At 43.7% G+C, this 23,687-nt stretch overlaps 1 protein-coding gene across 1 annotated transcript in view; it reads left to right on the top strand.

Annotated features, from left to right (window-relative positions):
- The window catches only part of LOC126235931 (hatching enzyme 1.2-like), a 136,137-nt gene that overhangs the window by 56,688 nt on the left and 55,762 nt on the right, over positions 1-23,687 (top strand). Inside the window, exons 3-5 of the mRNA XM_049944898.1 lie at positions 3,625-3,691; positions 4,107-4,210; positions 12,421-12,502. Coding sequence (XP_049800855.1) covers positions 3,625-3,691; positions 4,107-4,210; positions 12,421-12,502 — 253 coding nt within the window. The remainder of the gene's footprint in view (positions 1-3,624; positions 3,692-4,106; positions 4,211-12,420; positions 12,503-23,687) is intronic.

Raw genomic sequence — 23,687 nt, forward strand, 5'->3', positions numbered from 1 at the left:
TACTGAGGCTCAGAAAGTGCCGTAACCGACAGAGCCGACACGCATCGCTCTCAAAAGCGAGTCGGAGGCAATGTGGTTTCACCTTCACCAAGGTGCAGAAGTATAGAGGTCACTGTCAAAACAACTCAACGTGCACTCTGGCGGTGATGAACTGTCAATAATGTCACATTATTAGAAGCTACGAGTGATACGAAAGGAAGTTCTCCATCCTCGTAAATAGGCCGAGATCACACTTTTCTGAAAAGTCGTGGCGAAACGTCCATAGTACGAAAGTATTAAGCAAACCGTCGATCTTGACTTCTAGATGGACACGCTGGTAGGTCGGATATTATCTGTTCCCACCATCTCCAACGAACTTTCTTAAATCAGATAAATACACTTCTGAATCCGTGAATTATTAAGTGAAGGACTCATTTCGGCTACCATGGCTCAACAGGATGCCCGTAAACATTACCTGATACTCATAAACGCTGTGACCTGAGGTTACGAAATGTGTGGTAGTACTACGTACCAGCTGTGAACGGAATAAACAGAGAGAAGGAAGGTTCGTGATACGCCAAATTGAACGTCGCATTTAAGGTAATATGTAATAAGTTCTTAATATACTGCCATAATACTAATACACTATGGGAATGGTTGTTGTGACATTAAAATACTGTAATTCAATGTAATAAATGTAGAGTGGAAATCAATAAGGGGCTAAGTGCCTTATTTTTTTGTTAGACTCGAAAAAACCAAGCTAAGTGTCATTGCCGACAACCTGAAAATCGGGCTAAGCGCTGTGACCATTTCTAGTAGTTCGTATGAGGTCGGAAAGATAGCATGAGCGGTATGTGCCAGCCCACCGGTCAGGCTAAAGCGGGCCATTTGGCACAAAGCTTTGTAATTGTCTGCAGCGTACGACAGATTTTGTCCAGATTGAAAAATGTAAGAGGCTTGAAGCATGTCAGAGTGTCAAGTAACTAAGGGCCTCGTAAAAATTATGGAGAAAGCGACACCTAACAATCCATTTATGGTTATTATGCTTCAGTCTGAGGACGTTTTATTTAAAAAATGCAGCCAAAGGAGTTTTGCTGCTGGACTTTCTGGAGGATGCAACCATCAATGCTGCGCATTACTGTGCCACTCTGTCGAAATTGAAAGAGGTGATTCGGAAAAAGCGGCCTGGCCTTCTCAGATCTGGCGTTCTGCTGTTGGATGACAATGCGAGACCACACACGGCGACGGCAACGCAAAACCATATTGGAACTCTTGGTTGGGAGCGCCTACACCACCCGCCTTACAATCCGGATCTCGCAACAAGTGACTTTCACCTGTTTCCTGCTTTAAAGAAGACTCTCGGAGGAAGGCGCTTTGGCAGCAATGCTGACGTCAAACAACCCGTTCAACACTTCTTCCGTATGCAAAGCCCTGATTTTTTCCTGGAAGGCTTTTTGAAGCTTATAAAGCGGTATGACAAATGTCTCAACGTGCTTGGAAATTATGTAGAAAAATAAAGATACCTCTTATCTTTAATGTGTCATTCTTTTTTTTTTTCCTTTCACACACAACTCCGACCACAGTCGACAGGGGAAACTTATTTTCCAATTCCCCCACATACATATTAACACAATGAAAATAAATATTTCAAAATGTAATTTGATTGAAGTGAAAAAATTGCCTCTGGTTTGGTCAAGATGAGAACAATGTTTAACGAACTCGAAGACTGGACCACCTACAAGACTTTCAAGAAGGCATTACCACTGACATAATAAAGAACTTTGCTTTACCGTCACAACAGTGTAAAAACAACCTGTCAGCTGAAAAGAAAAATGGTATACTCTGCCGTAGTTGAAAGTAGATAACAAAACATTTTTCGAAGAGTTAAACAAATAAAATTGGTTTATACTGTATAAAATTAAAAGAAGAATTAAAAATAATTTAATCACAGTATAGCGTATCTGTAAAACGTTTATTATTAGTAAAGCTGACAAGTGCTTGAAATATCTTTCATTGGCTCTTGCCTAGTTTTGCCGATACCTGTATGGCATGTAGCACGTTCTGCGTTTTTCAGAATAAAATATTTATTTTTATTGATAAAAGGAATGCAAGTTAAAAAATTGCAATAGTTGTGTGATTCTTACTGCAGACAATACGTAAAAAATGTTGTTGAGGTTGTTTCACTAGAATATTGTTCTAAGAAAAAATGAATAACTCGGAATCAGGATTTTGTCACTTATCCCGCTCTTTGCTTCTTGTTTAGCACACAACGTACAACAGATGTGAAGTACAGAGCTGAAACGGACGTAGTCTGGTTCCTCTCGCAGTTTCTCTGGTGAACTGGTGTCTCGGTTGCACTCTTTAGGCTTCCCATGCCCGTCTTGGCAAATGCTTGGACGTTATATCATAACATACGAACAGTTAAAACATTCAGGACGCAGATGATACAATTCGCAAACATATTGGTGCATTATGTTACTTTCTAAGCAAGATTAAGATGATGCTACGGCCACTGGAAGGACATCTGCGAAGAGAAATAAAACAGACATCCAAGATTAGCCAGGAATACTGCAGGCTACTACCCAATTACCTTCTGTCTGTTACTTAAAAACAAACAGTATTTACAGAAAAAAATGAAAATTCAATGTTTGATTCAGGTTTTATTCGAATATTGTTGATTTGTAAGCGCTGTTGTAGCAAAAATAAAAAAAAACTCACTACAGGTTATCATGTAGTGCTACAAAACATATTTCCTCAAAGAAAAAAAGGTAAAATTTAAAAGAAACGCACAACAAAAAAATATCAAAAATCGCTTCAGTACTTCGTCTAGCTCATATAAAACGTGTTTCTGTTATTCACAAATAGCTCTCGCATTTATAAATGATAACAGAAAACTCTTGCCTTTAATCGTGATGAAAAACGTTCCATTGAGTACAAAATAGCAATAATGATTACACAGTTTTTTTAATGTTTTGTGTGTAAACTGCACTTTCATCAAAAGTAATTGCTTTGGTTACATAAAAGTGCAGAAGTTACACGATCAACTAATTTCCATCGCTGTCCGTCCCGATAGCTGAATGGTCCACGTGACGGACTGCCGTCGTAAGGGCCCGGGTTCGATTCCCGGCTGGGGGATTTTCTCCACTCAGGGACTGGGTGTTGTGTTGTCTTCATCATCATTTCATCCCGATCCGGCGCGCAGGTCGCCCCATGTGGCGTCGACTGTAATAAGACCTGCACCAAGGCGGCCGGACCTGCTTCGTAAGGGGCCTCCCGGCCAATGACGCCAATCGCCCACTTCCATTTCCATCACTTATAAAACGCAATTTGTATTTTGTAAAGATCTAACATATACAATGAACTAAAAGTGAGCTATGTGAGGCACTGACTGTATATTAAAAAAAAAAAAAAAAAAAAAAGGAGGCAAAGAGAAGTAGTCGCCGTCCAGTTTCTTCTTCATACATTCACTTATGTTTCTTTCTCTGACAACGCTAGCAAAACTGCTATTAATCCCACCATTTACTACGTCATCTATGTTCTCTACCAAAAATACCGAACCATAATTGTGGCAGAGCGCCACTCTAGCCAGGGCCCGTCACCTGTGAGCAGACATGTTGATCGGTGTGCCTGTTGTGTGTGTTGCAGGAAGCAGACAAGCCAGGGGAGCCCATCTCTGCCGAGGAGTTCGCGCTGTCCGCCACCTCTGCCGCAGGTGCGTGCCGGTGCTTAGCTGCTTTAGAAGAACATACAGTCATATAAGTACTTTTCCTTTTCACACTCCGTCGTACATTGGAGGAAACAAATTTTAACATTCCTTGCTCTTTGATATGCAGTTTGCAGATGTAAATTGTGACGTTTCAAAATTATTCATCTGCGCCAATTCAACTGTATATTTACAGACATTACAGTGTTATTTGAGAGTGGTACGTCAAAAAGGTAAGCTTGAACGGTCCCCTCCCACCAAAAGAATTTTTTTGCACTTGGTGACATAATTTATTTCATTGAATTTGCGTAGAACAGTTAGAAATAGTGTGGTATACTCCTGGGCTTAGTGCTACCTCGCTACCTCCGCAGCCCTTAGAGTTCGGAGCCAGCAGTGCGATGTGTTGTGTTGTGTGGTGTTACAGCGCTGCTGCAGCCGCCACTGGACGAAGGCTCGCCGGACCCCATCCTTGCTGCAGGGCTCTTCGAGGGCGACATCGCTGGGGTCTCCCCGGAGGACGTTTTAGTGGTGAGTGGGCGTCGACACAGCGTACCGCCAACCGTCGATTGGAAGTCCAGCACTGTGTCCGAGCCAAAACTCGTTGCCTGTCAACATGTTGCTGTTGTTGTGGTCTTCAGTCCTGAGACTGGTTTGATGCAACTCTCCATGCTACTCTATCCTGTGCAAGCTTCTTCATCTCCCAGTACCTACTGCAGCCTACATCCTTCTGAATCTGCTTAGTGTATTCATCTCTTGGTCTCCCTCTACGATTTTTACCCTCCACGCTGCCCTCCAATACTAAATTGGTGATCCCTTGATGGCTCAGAACATGTCCTACCAACCGATGCCTTCTTCTGGTCAAGTTGTGCCACAAACTTCTCTTCTCCCCAATCCTAATCAATACCTCCTCCTTAGTTATGTAATCTACCCATCTAATCTTCAGCATTCTTCTGTAGCACCACATTTCGAAAGCTTCTATTCTCTTCTTGTCCAAACTGTTTATCGTCCATGTTTCACTTCCATACATGGCTACACTCCATACAAATACTTTCAGAAACGACTTCCTGACACTTAAATCTGTACTCGATATTAACAAATTTCTCTTCTTCAGAAACGCTTTCCTTGCCATTGACAGTCTACATTTTATATCCTCTCTACTTCGACCATCATCAGTTATTTTGCTCCCCAAATAGCAAAACTCCTTTACTACTTTAAGTGTCTCATTACCTAATCTAATTCCCTCAGCATCACCCGACTTAATTCGACTACATTCCATTATCCTCGTTTTGCTTTTGTTGATGTTCATTTTATATCCTCCTTTCAAGACACTGTCCATTCCGTTCAACTGCTCTTCCAAGTCCTTTGCTGTCTCTGACAGAATTACAATGTCATCGGCGAACCTCAACATTTTTATTTCTTCTCCATGAATTTTAAAACCTACTCCGAATTTTTCTTTTGTTTCCTTTACTGCTTGCTCAATATACAGATTGAATAACATCGGCGATAGGCTACAACCCTGTCTCACTCCCTTCCCAACCACTGCTTTCCTTTCGTGACCCTCGACTCTTATAACTGCCGTCTGGTTTCTGTACAAATTGTAAATAGCCTTTCGCTCCTTGTATTTTACCTCTGCCACCTTCAGAATTTGAAAGACAGTATTCTAGTCAACATTGTCAAAAGCTTTCTCCAAGTCTACAAATGCTAGAAACGTAGGTTTGCCCTTTCTTAATCTAGCTTATAAAATAAGTCGTAGGGTCAGTATTGCCTCACGTGTTCCCATATTTCTACGGAATCCAAACTGATCTTCCCCGAGGTCGGCTTCTACCAGTTTTTCCATTCGTCTGTAAGGAATTCGCGTAGTATTTTGCAGCTGTGACTTATTAAACTGATAGTTCGGTAATTTTCACATCTGTCAACGCCTGGTTTCTTTGGGATTGGAATTGTTATATTCTTCTTGAGGTCTGAGGGTATTTCGCCTGTCAGTAGATCGAATGTTGTCTACTCCTGGGGCCTTGTTTCGACTCAGGTCTTTCAGTGCTCTGTCAAACGCAGTATCGTATCTCTCATTTCATCTTCATCTACATCCTCTTCCCTGTCTATAACATTGCCCTCAAGTATATCGCTCTTGTACAGTCCCTCTATATACTCCTTCCACCTTTCTGCTTTTCCTTCTTTGCTTAGAACTGGGTTTCCATCCGAGATTTTGATATTCATACAAGTGGTTCTCTTTTCTCCAAAGGCCTCTTTAATTTTTCTGTAGGCAGTATCTACCTTACCCCTAGTGAGATAAACCTCTACATCCTTACATTTGTCCTCTAGCCATGCCTGCTTAGCCATTTTGCACTTCCTGTCGACCTCATTTTGAGACGGCTGTATTCCTTTTTGTCTGTTTCATTTACTGCATTTTTATATTTTCTCCTTTCATCAATTAAATTCAGTATTTCTTCTGTCACCCAAGGATTTGTACTAGCCCTCGTATTTTTACCTACTTGCTCCTGTGCTGCCTTCACTACTTCATCCCTCAAAGCTACCCATTCTTCTTCTACTGTATTTCTTTCCCCCATTATTATAATTGTTCCCTTATGCTCTCCCTGAAACTCTGTACAACCTCTGGTTTATTCAGTTTATCCAGGTCCCATCTCCTTGAATTCCCAACTTTTTGCAATTTCTTCAGTTTTAATCTACAGTTCATAACCAATAGATTGTGGTCAGAGTCCACATCTGCCCCTGGAAATGTCCTACAATTTAAAACCTGGTTCCTAAATCTCTGTCTTACCATTATATAATGTATCTGAAACCTCTCAGTATCTCCAGGCTTCTTCCATGTATACAACCTTCTTTTATGATTCTTGAACCAAGTTAACTATGATTAAGTTATGCTCTGTGCAAAATTCTACCAAGCGGCTTCCTCTTTCATTTCTTCCCCCCAATCCATATTCACCTACTAAGTTTCCTTCTCTTCCTTTTCCTACTGTGGAATTCCACTCACTCATTACTATTAAATTTCCGTCTCCCTTCACTACCTGAATAATTTCTTTTATCTCATCAAACATTTCTTCAATTTTTTCGTCATCTGCAGAGCTAGTTGGCATATAGACTTGTACTACTGTCGTAGGCGTGGGCTTCGTGTCTATCTTGGCCACAATAATTCTTTCACTATGTTGTTTGTAGTAGCTTACCCGAACTATTTTTTTATTCATTATTAAACCTACTCCTGCATTACCCCTATTTGATTTTGTATTTATAACCCTGTATTCACCTGACCAAAAATCTTATTCCTCCTGCCACCGAATTTCGCTAATTCCCACTATATCTAACTTTACCCTATCCATTTCCCTTTTTAAATTTTCTAATCTACGTGCCCGATTAAGGGATCTGACATTCCACGCTCCGATCCGTAGAACGCCAGTTTTCTTTCTCCTGATAACGACGTCCTCTTGAGTAGTCCCCGCCCGGAGATCCGAGTGGGGGACTATTTTACCTCCGGAATATATTACCTAAGAAAACCCCATCATCATTTAATCATACAGTGAAGCTGCATGACCTCGGGAAAAATTACGGCCGTAGTTTCCCCTTGCTTTCAGCCGTTCACAGTACCAGCACAGCAAGGCCGTTTTGGTTATTGTTACAAGGCCAGATAAGTCAATCATCCAGACTGTTGTCCTTGCAACTACTGAAAAGGCTGCTGCCCCTCTTCAGGAACCACACGTTTGTCTGGCCTCTCAACAATACCCCTCCGTTGTGGTTGCACCTACGGTACAGCTATCTGTATCGCTGAGGCACGCAAGCCTTCCCGCCAACGGCAAGGTCTATGGTTCATGGGGGGGACTGTGAACATACCAGGACATAAAAGATGGCTATAGATTAGCTTCTTGTTGACATGCTTTGGTTAGAGACTTTGAGAGATTTGTCAAAGGGATAACCGTACCTTTTTTCTCGTTGCATTATTTCTTTATCAGTGTTTAATTTTTTTTATTTGCTGCTGAGAGTTGCACTCTTGAGAATCTACTGCAGTTCGAAGAATTGCAAACAAGAGGGAAATCGCTGCTGTGGAAGTACAATAAATGCGAATGTATTACTGTTTATTTGAAAGAAAATTGGGGTACCAGCTGTCTCATTCTAGCTTCCTTTGTACCTTTATGAACGTTTCCAAAAATTTTAGCATGCAAATATACTCGCACTTTTTTGAACATGCAACGCACCTCAAACTCCCACAAGCTCCCCTAACCAACACACATCCACCAGTCCATCGCTGTTAACTCGCTCATACCCATACATTCCCAGCAGCCCTTTCTCTCTCTTTATTTCAGCCCAGCTCGTTGTCGTTATCTCTCCTGTCTCTCTGTTATTGTCTCCTGTGTTATAGCCACAGTCCCCTACTTTCTGTGTTACTATTTGTTGTTATCTGTATCTATATAGAACATACATACAACTTTTAAATCGACGTCTGACAGAGATAATTCAAAGTCCGGTGAAAGTCGAACATATTTCCATGTGCAGCAACAGTCCAACTGCAGTTGGAATATTTCCACGTCCCAAGACCTAGCAATTATCAGAATTCCTTCATGTCAAAAGAGTGCCGAAAATATTGCAAAGTCCAACACTAGCCAACTGGCAGAAGTTTTTTAAGTCCATACGCGACAGTTTCACCACTCATTTCACAAACTAACATGGCTGTCTGTAACCGTGCCCAGAAAAAGACTGCACCCTCAAGAGTTTCTCTCGCCTACTTATAGTCGAAGTTACAGTTTCTCAGTGCCATTCAATGTATATGTTGCTTTAAGATATAAATTATTTCGGTTTACTTTTGTAAAGGACAAGGAAGAGTTCACTCCCTATCCTTGTCTAGTCACCGTCGAGCGTACGTTAAACCCTAATCATCCTTCCTGTTTGCAGATCTTGAACCTATGAGCGCATTGATGAGATTGAACAAAAGGTGGTACTTCGTTTATAGGGGCAGGTGTCCCTTTCATTCTTAGCGTACTACCTTTTTAGTACTTTCCCGTATATGGTATCGACTGTGAACAAGTGTCCGCTTCATGAGGTACTGTTAAATGTCAAACTGCAGGGACTGGACAAAGCAAAACGAGCACCCTAATTGGGATGTCCCATTTCTGGATCGTGGTTGGTTGGTTGTTTTTGGGAGAGGAGACCAGACAGCGAGGTCATCGGTCTCATCGGATTAAGGAAGGAAGGGGAAGGAAGTCGGCCGTGCCCTTTCGAAGGAACCATCCCGGCATTTGCCTGGAGCGATTTAGGGAAATCACGGAAAACCTAAATCAGGAAGGCCGGACGCGGGATTGAACCGTCGTCCTCCCGAATGCGAGTCAAGTGTGCTAGCTACTGCGCCACCTCGCTCGGTTTCTGTATCGTGGTTGGTGTGATGTTGCATTGTCTGGAAATTATCAGTGGTGGCCAACAATCACTGGATTTGCCAGTACTTCTGTGTTCACTGTGGTGATCTACCGTCATGTCGGTGCTTGCATACTTCAAAGACGAACCAATATTTCCGCTCAGCTGATGCCTGAGCGACAGCAGTAGCAAATGTACGAGAGTTACCTGGGCTGTCTAAGGAAATCGAGAGCAGTGATACCGTAAAAATTCTTGGAGAAAACTTCGCTTTGTAATAATTGAATAAAAGCTAAGTTTCTTGGTGGAGACAAGAGCGTATCACTATGATCCTTACGTTTAGTTAGCACGAGGAGAGTCCAAAAAGTAAGTTACACGTTATTATAACAGGCCATGTAAATTTTATTGAATGCTACACTACACTTCAAAGTGACACAGACACATGACATTATTTTTGAAAATAGTCACAAAGACTCTGTAAACAACAGTCGGAACGTTCTGACAATCGTTCAGTTCCTCGACGGTATAACTCCGCTCCTTGGACACGGAGTCATTCGAGAACCGCAGTGTTTAGCTTCTCATCGCTGGAAAATCCGCTACTGTAGCGAATCGCTTCCTCGATGTTGGATGTTCGCGGTCTTGTGGCTAGCGTTGCTGACTCTCGATCTAAGGACCCCGGGTCGAGTCCCGGCTGGGTAGTGGATTTTCTCCTCTGTGGATTCTCTCTCTCTCTCTCTCTCTCTCTCTCTCTCTCTGTGTGTTTTTTTGTTGTCCTCATCATAATTTCGTCATAATCGAAGTGTAAGCTGGCGAAGTGGCGTGAGTTAAAAGGTGGCCGAACGTTCCAGGTGGTGTCTCCCAGCCAATATGGCGTACGAATATTTCATCTTCTCAACTGAATGGATATTTTCGTCTGTGGTCGATGTCTATGGGCTTTCTTCCCATACACGGTCACCCACGTCTAAATATTGGCAACATTTCACTGCGTTTGTGTGCAACATTGTACATGGTCCATGTAACGCCCGAATTTCACACTGAATGTGTGTGAAATTTCGACTTCTTTCTCACAAGAATCGTACAGTCCCGCACACTTTAACTTTGGCGTACATTTCCATTGATGCCCTGTTTCAGTCGCACGCTGTGATGCACCTGTTATCCGTGCCGCAACACGACTGTGTGTACAGGAAACGCAGAATATGTACTCTCTTCTGACAGTGTGCTATTCCTGTTGCCCTACGGTGTTTGCGTGGGACGACATGTTTAACTTACTTTCTGAAGGCTCCTCGTATAATGCCAAGAAAGTGACATAAGTTAACTTGAAGTTAACTTGTGACTACAGAACACAGTGTGAATCGGAATAATAAGATGGAAATATCTATTAAAAAAAATCGTACGTTGGGACCGCTGCCAAACAAATGGGAAACAAAGTGAATGTCAGGAGCAGACTTAAGTCATGCATTGTGCACAAAGTCGAGACTACCTACTATAGTAATTTGTAATTTGCTCTTATGAATGTGCTATTGCACTGAGTTTCAGCTGTCCTACGGTCACATTGAAAGGAAAGGAAGCTCCTCAGACCTGTGAAAACACTTTAGGTAATCATATTCACTGACAAATTCTGGGTAGGGAACTTCATCTCCCCAGATTTGTTTGATGCACGTAATAATGAGAGATGAGCACCTAGAACTCCAAAAAACTGTGATTTTAAGGTTATAATTTAGGACAGTATTGGATCACAGCAAAACATCAGGCATGTCTGAAGTCCCATTAAGATGGTTCAAATGGTTCTGAGCACTATGGGACTCAACTGCTGTGGTCATAAGTCCCCTAGAACTTAGAACTACTTAAACCTAACTAACCTAAGGACATCACACACATCCACGTCCGAGGCAGGATTCGAACCTGCGACCGTAGCGGTCGTGCGGTTCCAGACTGTAGCGCCTTTAACCGCTCGGCCACTCCGGCCGGCCCCATTAAGACGTCAGCTAAAAATCCCTTCACTATGCTGATAGCTACGAGGAGTTGATTTTACATCATACTAGTGCATTTTTGTATTACACTCAGGTGACGAAAGTAATGGGATACTTGCTGATATCTTGTTGGACCTGGTTTTTCCCAGCTTAGTCCAGCAGGTCGACGTCGCTGTAAGTTTCCTGCAGACTTATTGAGCCGTCCATAATTACGAATATGTTGACGGTGCAGGGTTTTGTGCACAAACTGACCTCTCGAGTATGTCCCATATCTGTTTGATGGGATTCATGTCTTGCGATCTCGGTGGCCAAATCATTCGCTCGAATTTTCCAAAACGTTCTCCAAACAAGTCGCGAACAATTGTGTCCCAGTGACATGGCACATTGTCATCCATAAAAATTGCATCGTTTTTTTTGGGACCATTAAGTATATGAATGGCTGCAAATGCTCTCTAAGTAGTCCAGTCAATGATTGGTTCATTTGGACCTGAGGACCTAATCCATTCCATGCAGACACAGACCACACCGTTTGGAGCCACCACCAGCTTGCACAGTGCCTTGTTGACAACTTGTATGTACGGCTTCGCAGGGTCTGCGCCACACTTAAACCCTACTATCAGCTCTTACCAACTGAAATCGGGACTCATCTGACTATGCCACGATTTTCCAATCGACTATGGTCCAACTGATATGGTCACGAGCCCAAGAGAGGCGCTGTCTTGCTATTAGCAAAGACACCCGCGTCGGTCGTCTGCTGCCACAGCCCATTAACGCCAAATTTCGTCGCAATGTCCTAAGGGCTATGTTCGTCGCACGTCCCACAATGATTTCTGCGGTTATTTCACGCATTGTTGCTTGTATGTTATCACTGACAACTACGTAAACGCCGCTGCTCTCGCCCGTTAGGAGAAGGTCGTCGACCACTGAGTTGTCAGTGGTGAGAGGTATTGCCTGACGTTTGGTATTCTCGGCATACTCTCGACACTGCGATACTGGGAATATTGAATGTCCTAACAATTTCCGATATGGAGTGACCCATACGTCTGGCTCCAACTACTATTCCGTGTCCAAAGTCTGTTAATTGCCATCGTGCGGTCATAATCATGTCGGAAACCTTTTCACACGAATCACCTGAGTGCAAATGGCAGTAGCGCCAGCGCACTGCTCTTTCATACCTTGTTTACGCGATACTGCCACCACCTGTGTATGGGCATACCGCTATACTATGACTTGTCACCTGAGTGTATTCTGTCCATCCCTGGATCTGCTGCCATAATTAATTACAACTGTCAGCCATGATAGCAGTTCTGGATGCTTGGCATGAATGGCCTGCCTTCGAGATGAGTGTTTGGAGTCTTTGGTCAGTGTTTTAACTGTGTCGCAGTGCTGAGAGCCCGCTGTGTGGTGTGTGTTTTTCAGAACCGGAACGCCGCCATCCGCGACGGCTCAACGCGGCGTTGGGAGGGCGGCGTGGTGCCCTACGTCATCTCTGCTGCCTTCAGTGAGTGTCGCCACCGCATGCCTTCTGTAACAGTTGCTTACAGCTGACAACGCCGCGCAGTTACACAGAGCTTGTGATTCATGCGAACAGATTTAGTGTGTCGATTAAGAAACAACTTTTACGATGGCCGGCCGAAGTGGCCGTGCGGTTAAAGGCGCTGCAGTCTGGAACCGCAAGACCGCTACGGTCGCAGGTTCGAATCCTGCCTCGGGCATGGATGTTTGTGATGTCCTTAGGTTAGTTAGGTTTAACTAGTTCTAAGTTCTAGGGGACTAATGACCTCAGCAGTTGAGTCCCGTAGTGCTCAGAGCCATTTGAACCATTTTTGAACTTTTACGATGGCATTTGCCCTGCACTCACGATAATTTACATATGTACGCGTCCTTTCTGGGAATGAGCCATTATGGATCTGCTGATAAACGAGTGAGAACACGTATAAACAATGAGTTCCCTCGAAGAAAAGCGTCTATTGAAGCACAGTCAACACAGATTCAGAAAATATCGTTATTGTGAAACACAACTAGCTCTTTATTCACACGACGTAATGATCACAAATTGATTCTATATTTCTAGTTTTCCACAAGGCTTTTGACACCGTCCCTCAAAACCAGCTTCTAATAAGATTGTGTGCCTATGGATTATATTCTCAGTTGTGCGACTGAATTAGCGATTTCCTGTTAGAAAGGTCGCAGTACTTAGTAATCGAAGGAATGTCGCCGAGTGAAACAGAAGTGATACTTGGCGTCCCCCGAGGAAGTGTTTTAGGCCCTCTGTTGTTCATAATCTACATAATCGATTTAGGCGACAATCTGAGCAGACCTCTCAAGGGGGGACGAAAGCGAAAGCGACGAAAATTGTGAACATTTTTTTTATTGAATCTTCATTTACTACACAGTACTGAAATTTCAATTCTTGAATATTACGTTCCAATTCCACTTCTACTTGGGATAAAAATGACAATTAACAAAAGCTTGCAGGGGGCCACGCACCTTTGTTGTTCTGTATTACCTCATATTATTTATCCCTGTGGTGTTTTCTTCCAGTTTTATGCAGCCACAATGTGGGAATACTTCGGTGTTTAGCAGATCCAGAACTTCTATATAAGTGTATTCATGGAAAACCATGCCGCAAGACAACATTTGTTTAGCATATAATGCTTGTTTAGTTTTTAACTGTGCTAATATTGGGAGACTATGGACTCTACAGATGCTAGGATTTGATCCAGGACCTTTCACGCTGTCGACATTCAAGGAAACCGATAACAGGAGAATTAATGCAGCTGACATTATTGTTGCTCAGTTTCAAAACCAGGTTAACCTAAGAGGACAAGGAAAGAAAAGACTGCTTGAGGATGAAGAGGATGATGCATGTGGTTTGCTCTAGTTCACTCATATAACGCAAGGCCTGATACTAACACTGTCAAATCGGTGATTCAGGTTTTCCGAACTTATGTTTTGATAACTGTTGTACCTTTTCCTCTCAAACCACTGACATTATAGCACTTAACTTCGTCATGCTGTTAGTCAGTACTGCAGTGAAACATTCTGTGGAAGGAATTACTATTTGCTACAGTAGGAAGCCATTTACGTAAGAGAAAGTCATAAGATTTGGTGAATTTTTTTCACAGGGATTTAGAGATCTTTAAAAATATAGCAAAAGAAGATACCAATATTCTGTTCAACAGATATTTGTAATAATGGAATGTCAAACTCTCTAGAAAAATTCGTTAATTTCCTTCTGACAAAATTTTCAAAAAAGGAACGTTTGTACTCACCTTGTTAAAAAAATTTCAACTGGTTATGATCGAAAACGTGTAACATCGAGAAGCATGAAAAGATTTGTGTGTATCCATATGACATTCCTTAATAACTGTACCGAATTTAGTTACGTATTCTTGAAAACTTTGGACTTTATAACTTTTTTTTTCGAAAGTATTGCAAGTTCGCATACGCCCCCCCTAAATTTTTTTTTGCAGATGATGCTGTCACTTACCGTCTAAAAGTCATCAGTAGATAAAAATCAATTGCAAAATGACAGACACGATATCTGTATGGTGCAAAAAGTGGCAATTTTGTGTGAATAAGGGGAAGTGAGAGGTCATCCATATAAGTACGAAAAGAAACGGCTTAAATTTTCTGTTACACAATAAATTACAGAAATCAAAAGCTTGTCAATTAAACTAAATACCAGGGAACTATGATTAAAAAGAAGTTAAACTGGAACGATCATATAGTTAATGTTGTGGGGTAGGCAAACGAAAGACTTAGTTTTATTGGCAGGACACTTAAAAGATGCAACAGGTCTACTAAAGAGACTACCTACACTACGTTTGTTCGTCCTCAGCTAGAGTATAATTGTGTGATATGCAATCCTTACCAGATAACATTGAAAGGAGGATGTCGAAAAGTCCAAAGAACAACAGCTCGTTTTGTATTATATCGAAATAGCGGAGAAAGTGTCACGGATATGATAAGTGAATTGGGTTGACAATCATTAAAAAATGCGTTTTTCATTGCGGTGAGATCTTTTCACTAAATTTCAGTCACAAACATTCTCCTTTTGATGTGAAAATACATAGGAAGAAACGATCATTGTAATAAAATAAGAGATGTCCGGGCTCGTACAGAAAGACTGGAGCGTCCATTTTACCCACGCGCTGGTATAGAGTGGAACGGTAGAAAAATAATCTGAAGGTATTTCGAAGTACCCTCTGCGAGAGTGAATTGCAGAGTAGTCATGTAGATGCAGATAAAGATGAAAATCAAGGAAATAAATTTACTCACAACGGTGTCAATACTTCTCGGAGAAACGTTTCTTTCATTAGGAGGACTTTACTGCGAATACACTTGATTATGAGTTTGAATCGCAATTTACTCTTTGGTACTGTGGTGCACGTTATCGTTAATAATTTAGCATGACGCGCGTATTTCTCAGTATGGGCGTAATTGGCTTAGTAACCTACAAGTCGTGCATTGGGAGATTTGATCTAGTACTGAACCGATGCTGCAGTTCATACCAAAGATTTTCGACGGCTTCAGTCTAGGTCTCTGCACAGGCCAGTGCATCAGTTACTTCGTACTATGATGCAACAGTTGACTGGAGCATAATCACTTTGGCACAGCAAATGTTCAGTTACAAATGGCTGCCACAGATTAGGAAACAATTCATTGTTGAAGATACTTTCCTTTTGGTAAAAACCAGTACTAAGGGCCTAAACGAGAAAAAAACGTCCCAGATTATCAAGATTATCAAACCACCACCACCACCACCATCCCACCAACACTCGATTTCTCTGTCGCCTCACTACACTCAGATATAGTTCGGCAGGCAGCCGCCGTGTCCATAACTCGCCCACTCGTATTCATACATGCTCGCCAGATTTTCAGGATCCTTCTGTGCCATAACATCTGAGGTAATTCGGGTCTCTCTTTCCCTCGTTTTTAAACGGGGAACATTCCAGAAACTTCTTCAGAAACTCCCTGTCATACGTAATAACAAGAGCTCTTTTGTTGAGGAGTTTCATCGCTGTTGCCAATCTGTTTCTACGGTGTTCCTATCTCTCACCATTATGCTGTAGGGAGGAACTGATGAGTATTTACTTAAACCTCTCATATAAAAACCGATACGAAATTGGCCACACACAGCTCACAGATGCAGTATCACCACAATCTCTGTTCGGTCGGCGCAAACATGAAGCATATTTTCGTGGACGGGTGTCCTCGGCACATGCAAATCTCTGATAATGGCGGTCGATACCGCTGACTCACTGCAGTGTCGTCGGACTGCTTTGTGCGAAGCGTACTCCTATATTGGTTTCCACCGTTTGGTCTTTCCCTCCTAGATGGAAACTGTAAACGATATAGCTAGTACATCAAATGTACTAACGAAGAACAATCGCAACACAAAAAACAATTAGTGTAGAAAGATGAAATTTCGGCACTGCATTCTCTAGGTGACGTATTTCGGTGATTAACATTGCAAGATTATATGTTAATGTAAACGCGAGATAAGGCATTGCAAATGTGAAATGCAGGTGCATTAACAATCGGTGTAACCACCAGAAAGTTGAATGCAAACATGCAAACGAGCGTAATTTGTGTCTTACAGGTCCGGATGTCAGTTTGTGGGATGGAGTTCCACACCTCTTACACTTTGTAGGTAAATACAGGGTCAGTTAATGCTGTTTGTGGATGATGCTGGAGTTGTCGTCCGATGATGTCCCACATGTGTTCGATTGGAGAGACATCTGGTGATCGAGTAGGCAAACACAACATGTTGACTGCAGAGCATGTTGTGTTACAGCACCAGTATGTGGGCGAGTGTTCTCCTTTTGGAAAACACCCGCTGGGATGCTGTTCATGAATGGAAACACAACAGCTCTAATCACCAGACTGACGTACAAATTTACAGTCAGGGTGTGTGGGTAACCACGAGAGTGCTCCTGCTGCCGTACGAAATCGCACCCCAGACCATAACTCAAGCTGTACGTTCAGTATGTCTAGCAAGCAGACAGGTTTGTTGCAGGCCCTCAAATAGCCTCCTTTTAAGCAACACAAGGTCATCACTGGCACCGAGGCAGAACCAACCTTCATCATAAATTATACAGACCTCTACTCTGTCCTCCATCACTGAAGTCGCAAATGGTGATGGTTTGGGGCCGGTGGAATGCTCACCTAAGGGCGCCTGGCTCGGAGCTGTCCCTGAAGTAACCGATTTATAACAGTTCGTTGTGTCACTGTGGTGCCAACTACTTTTCAGATTGCTGCTGCAGATGAAGTACAATGCGCTGGAGCCATACGCCTGTCGGTAGTATAGTCTTCTTGTTCTACATTCCCGTGAATGCCAGCAATCACGTACAGTGACTACTTTCCTGCGAAGTCTTTCTGCAGTGTCGCAGAAGTTTATCGTAGCCTCATTACACGACCTCGTTCAAACTCAGTTAGGTTTTGTAATAGCGGCTTTGTCAGCTTAAAGGCATTTCCAACCTCAAAGATAACTAACGCGCACGACCGTTACAGAGTGTATTTAAAGCAAACCTAATTACACTCCTGGAAATTGAAATAAGAACACCGTGAATTCATTGTCCCAGGAAGGGGAAACTTTATTGACACATTCCTGGGGTCACATACATCACATGATCACGCTGACAGAACCACAGGCACATAGACACAGGCAACAGAGCATGCACAATGTCGGCACTAGTACAGTGTATATCCACCTTTCGCAGCAATGCAGGCTGCTATTCTCCCATGGAGACGATCGTAGAGACGCTGGATGTAGTCCTGTGGAACGGCTTGCCATGCCATTTCCACCTGGCGCCTCAGTTGGACCAGCGTTCGTGCTGGACGTGCAGACCGCGTGAGACGACGCTTCATCCAGTCCCAAACATGCTCAATGGGGGACAGATCCGGAGATCTTGCTGGCCAGGGTAGTTGACTTACACCTTCTAGAGCACGTAGGGTGGCACGGGATACATGCGGACGTGCATTGTCCTGTTGGAACAGCAAGTTCCCTTGCCGGTCTAGGAATGGTAGAACGATGGGTTCGATGACGGTTTGGATGTACCGTGCACTATTCAGTGTCCCCTCGACGATCACCAGTGGTGTACGGCCAGTGTAGGAGATCGCTCCCCACACCATGATGCCGGGTGTTGGCCCTGTGTGCCTCGGTCGTATGCAGTCCTGATTGTGGCGCTCACCTGCACGGCGCCAAACACGCATACGACCATCATTGGCACCAAGGCAGAAGCGACTCTCATCGCTGAAGACGACACGTCTCCATTCGTCCCTCCATTCACGCCTGTCGCGACACCACTGGAGGCGGGCTGCACGATGTTGGGGCGTGAGCGGAAGACGGCCTAACGGTGTGCGGGACCGTAGCCCAGCTTCATGGAGACGGTTGCGAATGGTCCTCGCCGATACCCCAGGAGCAACAGTGTCCCTAATTTGCTGGGAAGTGGCGGTGCGGTCCCCTACGGCACTGCGTAGGATCCTACGGTCTTGGCGTGCATCCGTGCGTCGCTGCGGTCCGGTCCCAGGTCGACGGGCACGTGCACCTTCCGCCGACCACTGGCGACAACATCCATGTACTGTGGAGACCTCACGCCCCACGTGTTGAGCAATTCGGCGGTACGTCCACCCGGCCTCCCGCATGCCCACTATACGCCCTCGCTCAAAGTCCGTCAACTGCACATACGGTTCACGTCCACGCTGTCGCGGCATGCTACCAGTGTTAAAGACTGCGATGGAGCTCCGTATGCCACGGCAAACTGGCTGACACTGACGGCGGCGGTGCACAAATGCTGCGCAGCTAGCGCCATTTGACGGCCAACAGCGCGGTTCCTGGTGTGTCCGCTGTGCCGTGCGTGTGATCATTGCTTGTACAGCCCTCTCGCAGTGTCCGGAGCAAGTATGGTGGGTCTGACACACCGGTGTCAATGTGTTCTTTTTTCCATTTCCAGGAGTGTACATCCTCGTAGTGGCGCTACTAGCGCCACACTTATGCGACTGGCGCAAAACTGGAATAGACATCAGCTTTCAGATGTAAAAACACGCTTGCCAACTTTCGGTTACGTCACACAACTCCTTTGTGGTGTTCCGACACTTTTTCGTCAGAGTACATAGTTTCATCTTTAAAACGTCTTTATAAAAACTTAAAAATCTGTTGAAATAAAAGTTTTTTGTTGCGTTCAGTATATGTGCGGGCCGTATACAGAGCGCAGCTGATAGATCCTGTGTTGAGAGTTGTTGTGTTATGCTCCTTTCCCGTCTTCAAGAAATCTCTATTCTCGAGTTATTCCTGATACCATGGTTACCATCTCCAATATATTGGTAAACCGTTTCCTATATTCTGTTAGTTTCGATTCTATTTAAATACTTCTTCCAGAACAAGCGTTCATGAAATTTTGCCATAAATGCGAAACAGCATGCTCACCAAGGAATGGAGCTACATGCTTCTCAGCTATTGAGATGTGTGAGAAACGCAGACGTTGTATTGCTGGGGTTTGGATTCAAGTGATTAGTAGCGTGAGGTAGAGTGTGCTCAGAGCTGACACCGTATTCTCTTCTACTTCTGAAAGCTCGAATCTTGCACACTGATGGCAGATGATAGTCTCACGTCAAATCATACAGCCTTCGGCGGCTGACAGTGTCTTATGTAATTCTCATGTTGATGAAGATCTCTCCCGTTTATCTTCTTTCGCTCACATCCGTCCTTAGAACCACTCTAGTATAAAATAAAGAGCTTAGGATGTCTTATAATGAAACAAAGAGGTAGGGGTAGATAACATCCTATCGGAGGAATAGTATACACAAGAATGGAAAGGAAAATAGGCCCTGCTAGAGAAACATCAGTTTCACTCTATAAAATATACAGAGCGAAGTAAGGCAGTGATTAGCACACTATACTTGCATTCGAGAGGACAATAGCTCTAATCTCCGTCCAGCCATTCAGATTTAGGTTTTCCGTGTTTTCCATAAATCGCTCCAGGCAAATGCCGCTATACAAGTGGTGCATATTCCTTCTATAGAGTGGCCAGAAACTGTCTGAAGAGCTTTTAAGGGTGTTACAGGGTAGATAGTGATGAGACGTAACTGTTAAGAAAAAAATTCTATACGTAGCGCCCTTTTACAGTTGATTAGGGTAGGAGTTAGCCAATCAGGGCGTTGCGCGCGCAAATTCAAGCGGTTCGGCAGAGAGCCTGTAACCAAACGTTTCTTAAAACCGAACAAGAGAGCGATACAAAAATTGATCGTGTGGCGGTAATAACGATCCAACCCGAGCCAAAGGCTGAGCAGTCTCCTGCGCTGCCATCTACCCTGTGAGATTAACTGACACTAATTGTATCTGACGGCCCTCTTGAATTTGCACGCACAATGGCCTGATTGGCTAACTTCAATGCGAATAAACTCGGAAACAGCAGAACGTATCGAATTTTTCTCTTCATCTACATCCACATGGATACTCTGCAAATCACATTTAAGTGCTTGGCAAAAGGTTCATCGAACCACCTTCACAGTTCTCTGTTATTCCAGTCTCGTATAGCGCGCGGAAAGAATGAACACCTATATCATTCCGTACGAGCTCTCATTTCCCTTATTTTATCTTGGTGATCGTTCCTACCTATGTAGGTCGGTGTCAACAAAATATTTTCCCATTCGGAGGAGAAAGTTGGTCACTGGAATTTCTTGAGAAGATTCCGTCGCAACGAAAAACGCCTTTCTTTTAATAATGTCCAGCCCAAATCCTGTATCATTTCTGTGACATTCTCTCCCATATTTCGCGATAAAACAAAACGTGCTGCCTTTCTTTGAACTTTTTCGATGTACTCCGTCAGTCCTATCTGGTAAGGATCTCACGCCACGCAGCAGTATTCTAAAAGAGGATGAACAAGCGTAGTGTAGGCAGTCTCCTTAGTAGGTCTGTTACGTTTTCTAAACGTTCTGCCAATAAAACGCAGTCTTTGGTTAGCCTTCCCCACAACATTTCCTACGTGTTCCTACCAATTTAAGTTGTTCGTAATTGTAATACCTAGGTATTTAGTTGAATTTACGGCTGTTAGATTAGACTGATTTATCGTGTAACCGAAGTTTAACGAGTTCCTTTTAGCACTCATGTGGATGACCTCACACTTTTCGTTATTTAGGGTCAACTGCCACTTTTCTTACCAGTTATTTCTCAGCACGGCCTACCCTGAAACGCTCTTACAAGCTCTTCAGGCAGTTTCTGACCACCCTGTACAGTATGAACACACACTGTCGTATTTCTTGGTAAACGTATGTACTAGCGACCTCCCCTCGAGACTGGTTTCAGGACGAACAAAGCAAAAAAAAAAAAAAAAAAAAAAAGTTCAAATGTGTGTGAAATCTTATGGGACTTAACTGCTAAGGTCATCAGTCCCCAGCTTACACACTACCTAACCTAAATTATCCTAAGGACAAACACACACATCCATGCCCGAGGGAGGACTTGAACCTCCGCCGGGACCAGCCGCACAGTCCATGACTGCAGCGCCTCAGACCGCTCGGCTAATCCCGCACGGCGCGAACAAAGCCAAACAGCTACAAGTTACTGAAAATCACAAGTTCACATAGTATTTTTGTACAATGTGTGGCGTATGGTGTCGTGTTGTGCTTTCTACTAGGACGTCCAGAAAGGGGAAGTCCTTATAAATACTGCGAATTACGATTGTTTTGGTGAATTTCGGAGCCATTTATGTAGCTTTTAGTGGCGCCATAAAAGACCTGCTACCGAGAAATCTTCAATTCTGACGGTTACTATAAATCGCCGACGAATGTATCGCCACAGACGTCAAAAATAACTCGATAAAATTAAAAGCAAAATCTTACTTCATCAAAACAGCAAGATGGAAATAAGTTTGCAGTTTACCCTCGACGTCTTAGCGTCGTAATACTAGATCTTATCGGACTGCAATGCGATCAGTCCACTACATTAATCGGAAGCATTGCAGACGTGAATCGTATAAAATTAGTTATTAGTGTTAGGACAGAGTATTGTATTCACTTAGGTTGAGGACTGTGGCAGCTTGGAAGCTGGTGACAGTCTGTGTATAGACACCATAAATTTTGACAAGCTCTGAGTTATTTCACTCTGTCAAGATGAGTGTCTAAATTGTCCTAACTAGAAGTCGTGGTATATTACATCACCGTTAATGATAAGGTCAAGAAGAGTTGAGGTATATTACGTCTCAGACGAAATATGTTTTGATGATTGTAACTTAGTAGTCAAAAAATACAGATCCACTTGTGTCGACAAACAGTTACAAGCTAGGTGAGACAAATACATTTGGAACTCAGATTACATCAAGCCTATCACGTAATCCACTATAAATACCAACGGTATGGTAAAGTCGAACGTACCTGAACTCAGTGCTTGAAACCAAAACGACTTGTTACGTTACAATGGAAGAAATTAGCGTAGTATGAAAAAGTTTCCGAGGACGTGCAGAATGCAGAGTTTTCGCCGTCTTCTGTTGCAGCCCTGAAATCCCCCGCTCTCGAGAGTTGCTCCCCGGCAGAGAGGCAGGGCTCCGGGCCGCAACCTGACAGGGAATAGCGGCAGAGGCGGCGGTGAGTGCTCCCAACTCACACACTTTAAACTATCTCATACCTCATTCTGAATCAAAATTTTCTTGTACACTACTGGCCATTAAAATTGCTACACCACGAAGATGACGTGCTACAGACGCGAAATTTAACCGACGGAAAGAAGATGCTGTGAGATGCAAATGATTAGCTTTTCAGAGCATTCACACAAGGTTGGCGCCGGTGGCGATACCTACAGCGTACTGAAATGAGGAAAGTCTCCAAACGATTTCTCATACACAAACAGCAGTTGACCGGCGTTGCCTGGTGAAACGTTATTGTGATGCCTCGTGTAAGGAGAAGAAATGCGTACCATCACGTTTCCGATAAAGGACGGATTGCAGCCTATCGCGATTGCGGTTTATCGTATCGCGACATTGCTGCTCGCGTTGGTTGAGATCCAATGACTGTTAGCAGAATATGGAATCGGTGGGTTCAGGAGGATAATACGGAACTCCGTGCTGGATCCGAACGGTCTCGTATCACTAGCAGTCGAGATGACAGGCATCTTATCCGCATGGCTGTAACGGATCGTGCAGCCATATCTCGATCCCTGAGTCAACAGATGGGGACGTTTGCAAGACAACAACCATCTGCACGAACAGTTCGACGACGTTTGCAGCAGCATGGACTATCAGCTCGGAGACCGTGGCTGCGGTTGCCCTTGACTCTGCGTCACAGACAGGAACGCCTGCGATGGTGGCAAAACGTCATTTTCTCGGATGAATCCAGGTTCTGTTTACAGCATCGTGATGGTCGCATCCGTGTTTGGCGACATCGCGGTGAACGCACATTGGAAGCATGTATTCGTCATCGCCATACTCGCGTATCACCCGGCGGGATGTATGGGGTCACCTCTTGTTGGCATTGACGGCACTTTGAACAGTGGACGTTACATTTCAGATGTGTTACGACCCGTGGCTCTACCCTTCATTCGGTCCCTGCGAAACCCTACATTTCAGCAGGATAATGCACGACCGTATGTTGCAGGTCCTGTACAGGACTTTCTGGATACAGAAAATGTTCGACTGCTGCCCTGACCAGCACATCCTCCAGATCTCTCACATCTGGTCAATGGTGGC

The sequence above is a fragment of the Schistocerca nitens genome, chromosome 1 (genome assembly GCF_023898315.1).
Source record: "Schistocerca nitens isolate TAMUIC-IGC-003100 chromosome 1, iqSchNite1.1, whole genome shotgun sequence".
Lineage (NCBI taxonomy): Eukaryota > Metazoa > Arthropoda > Insecta > Orthoptera > Acrididae > Schistocerca > Schistocerca nitens.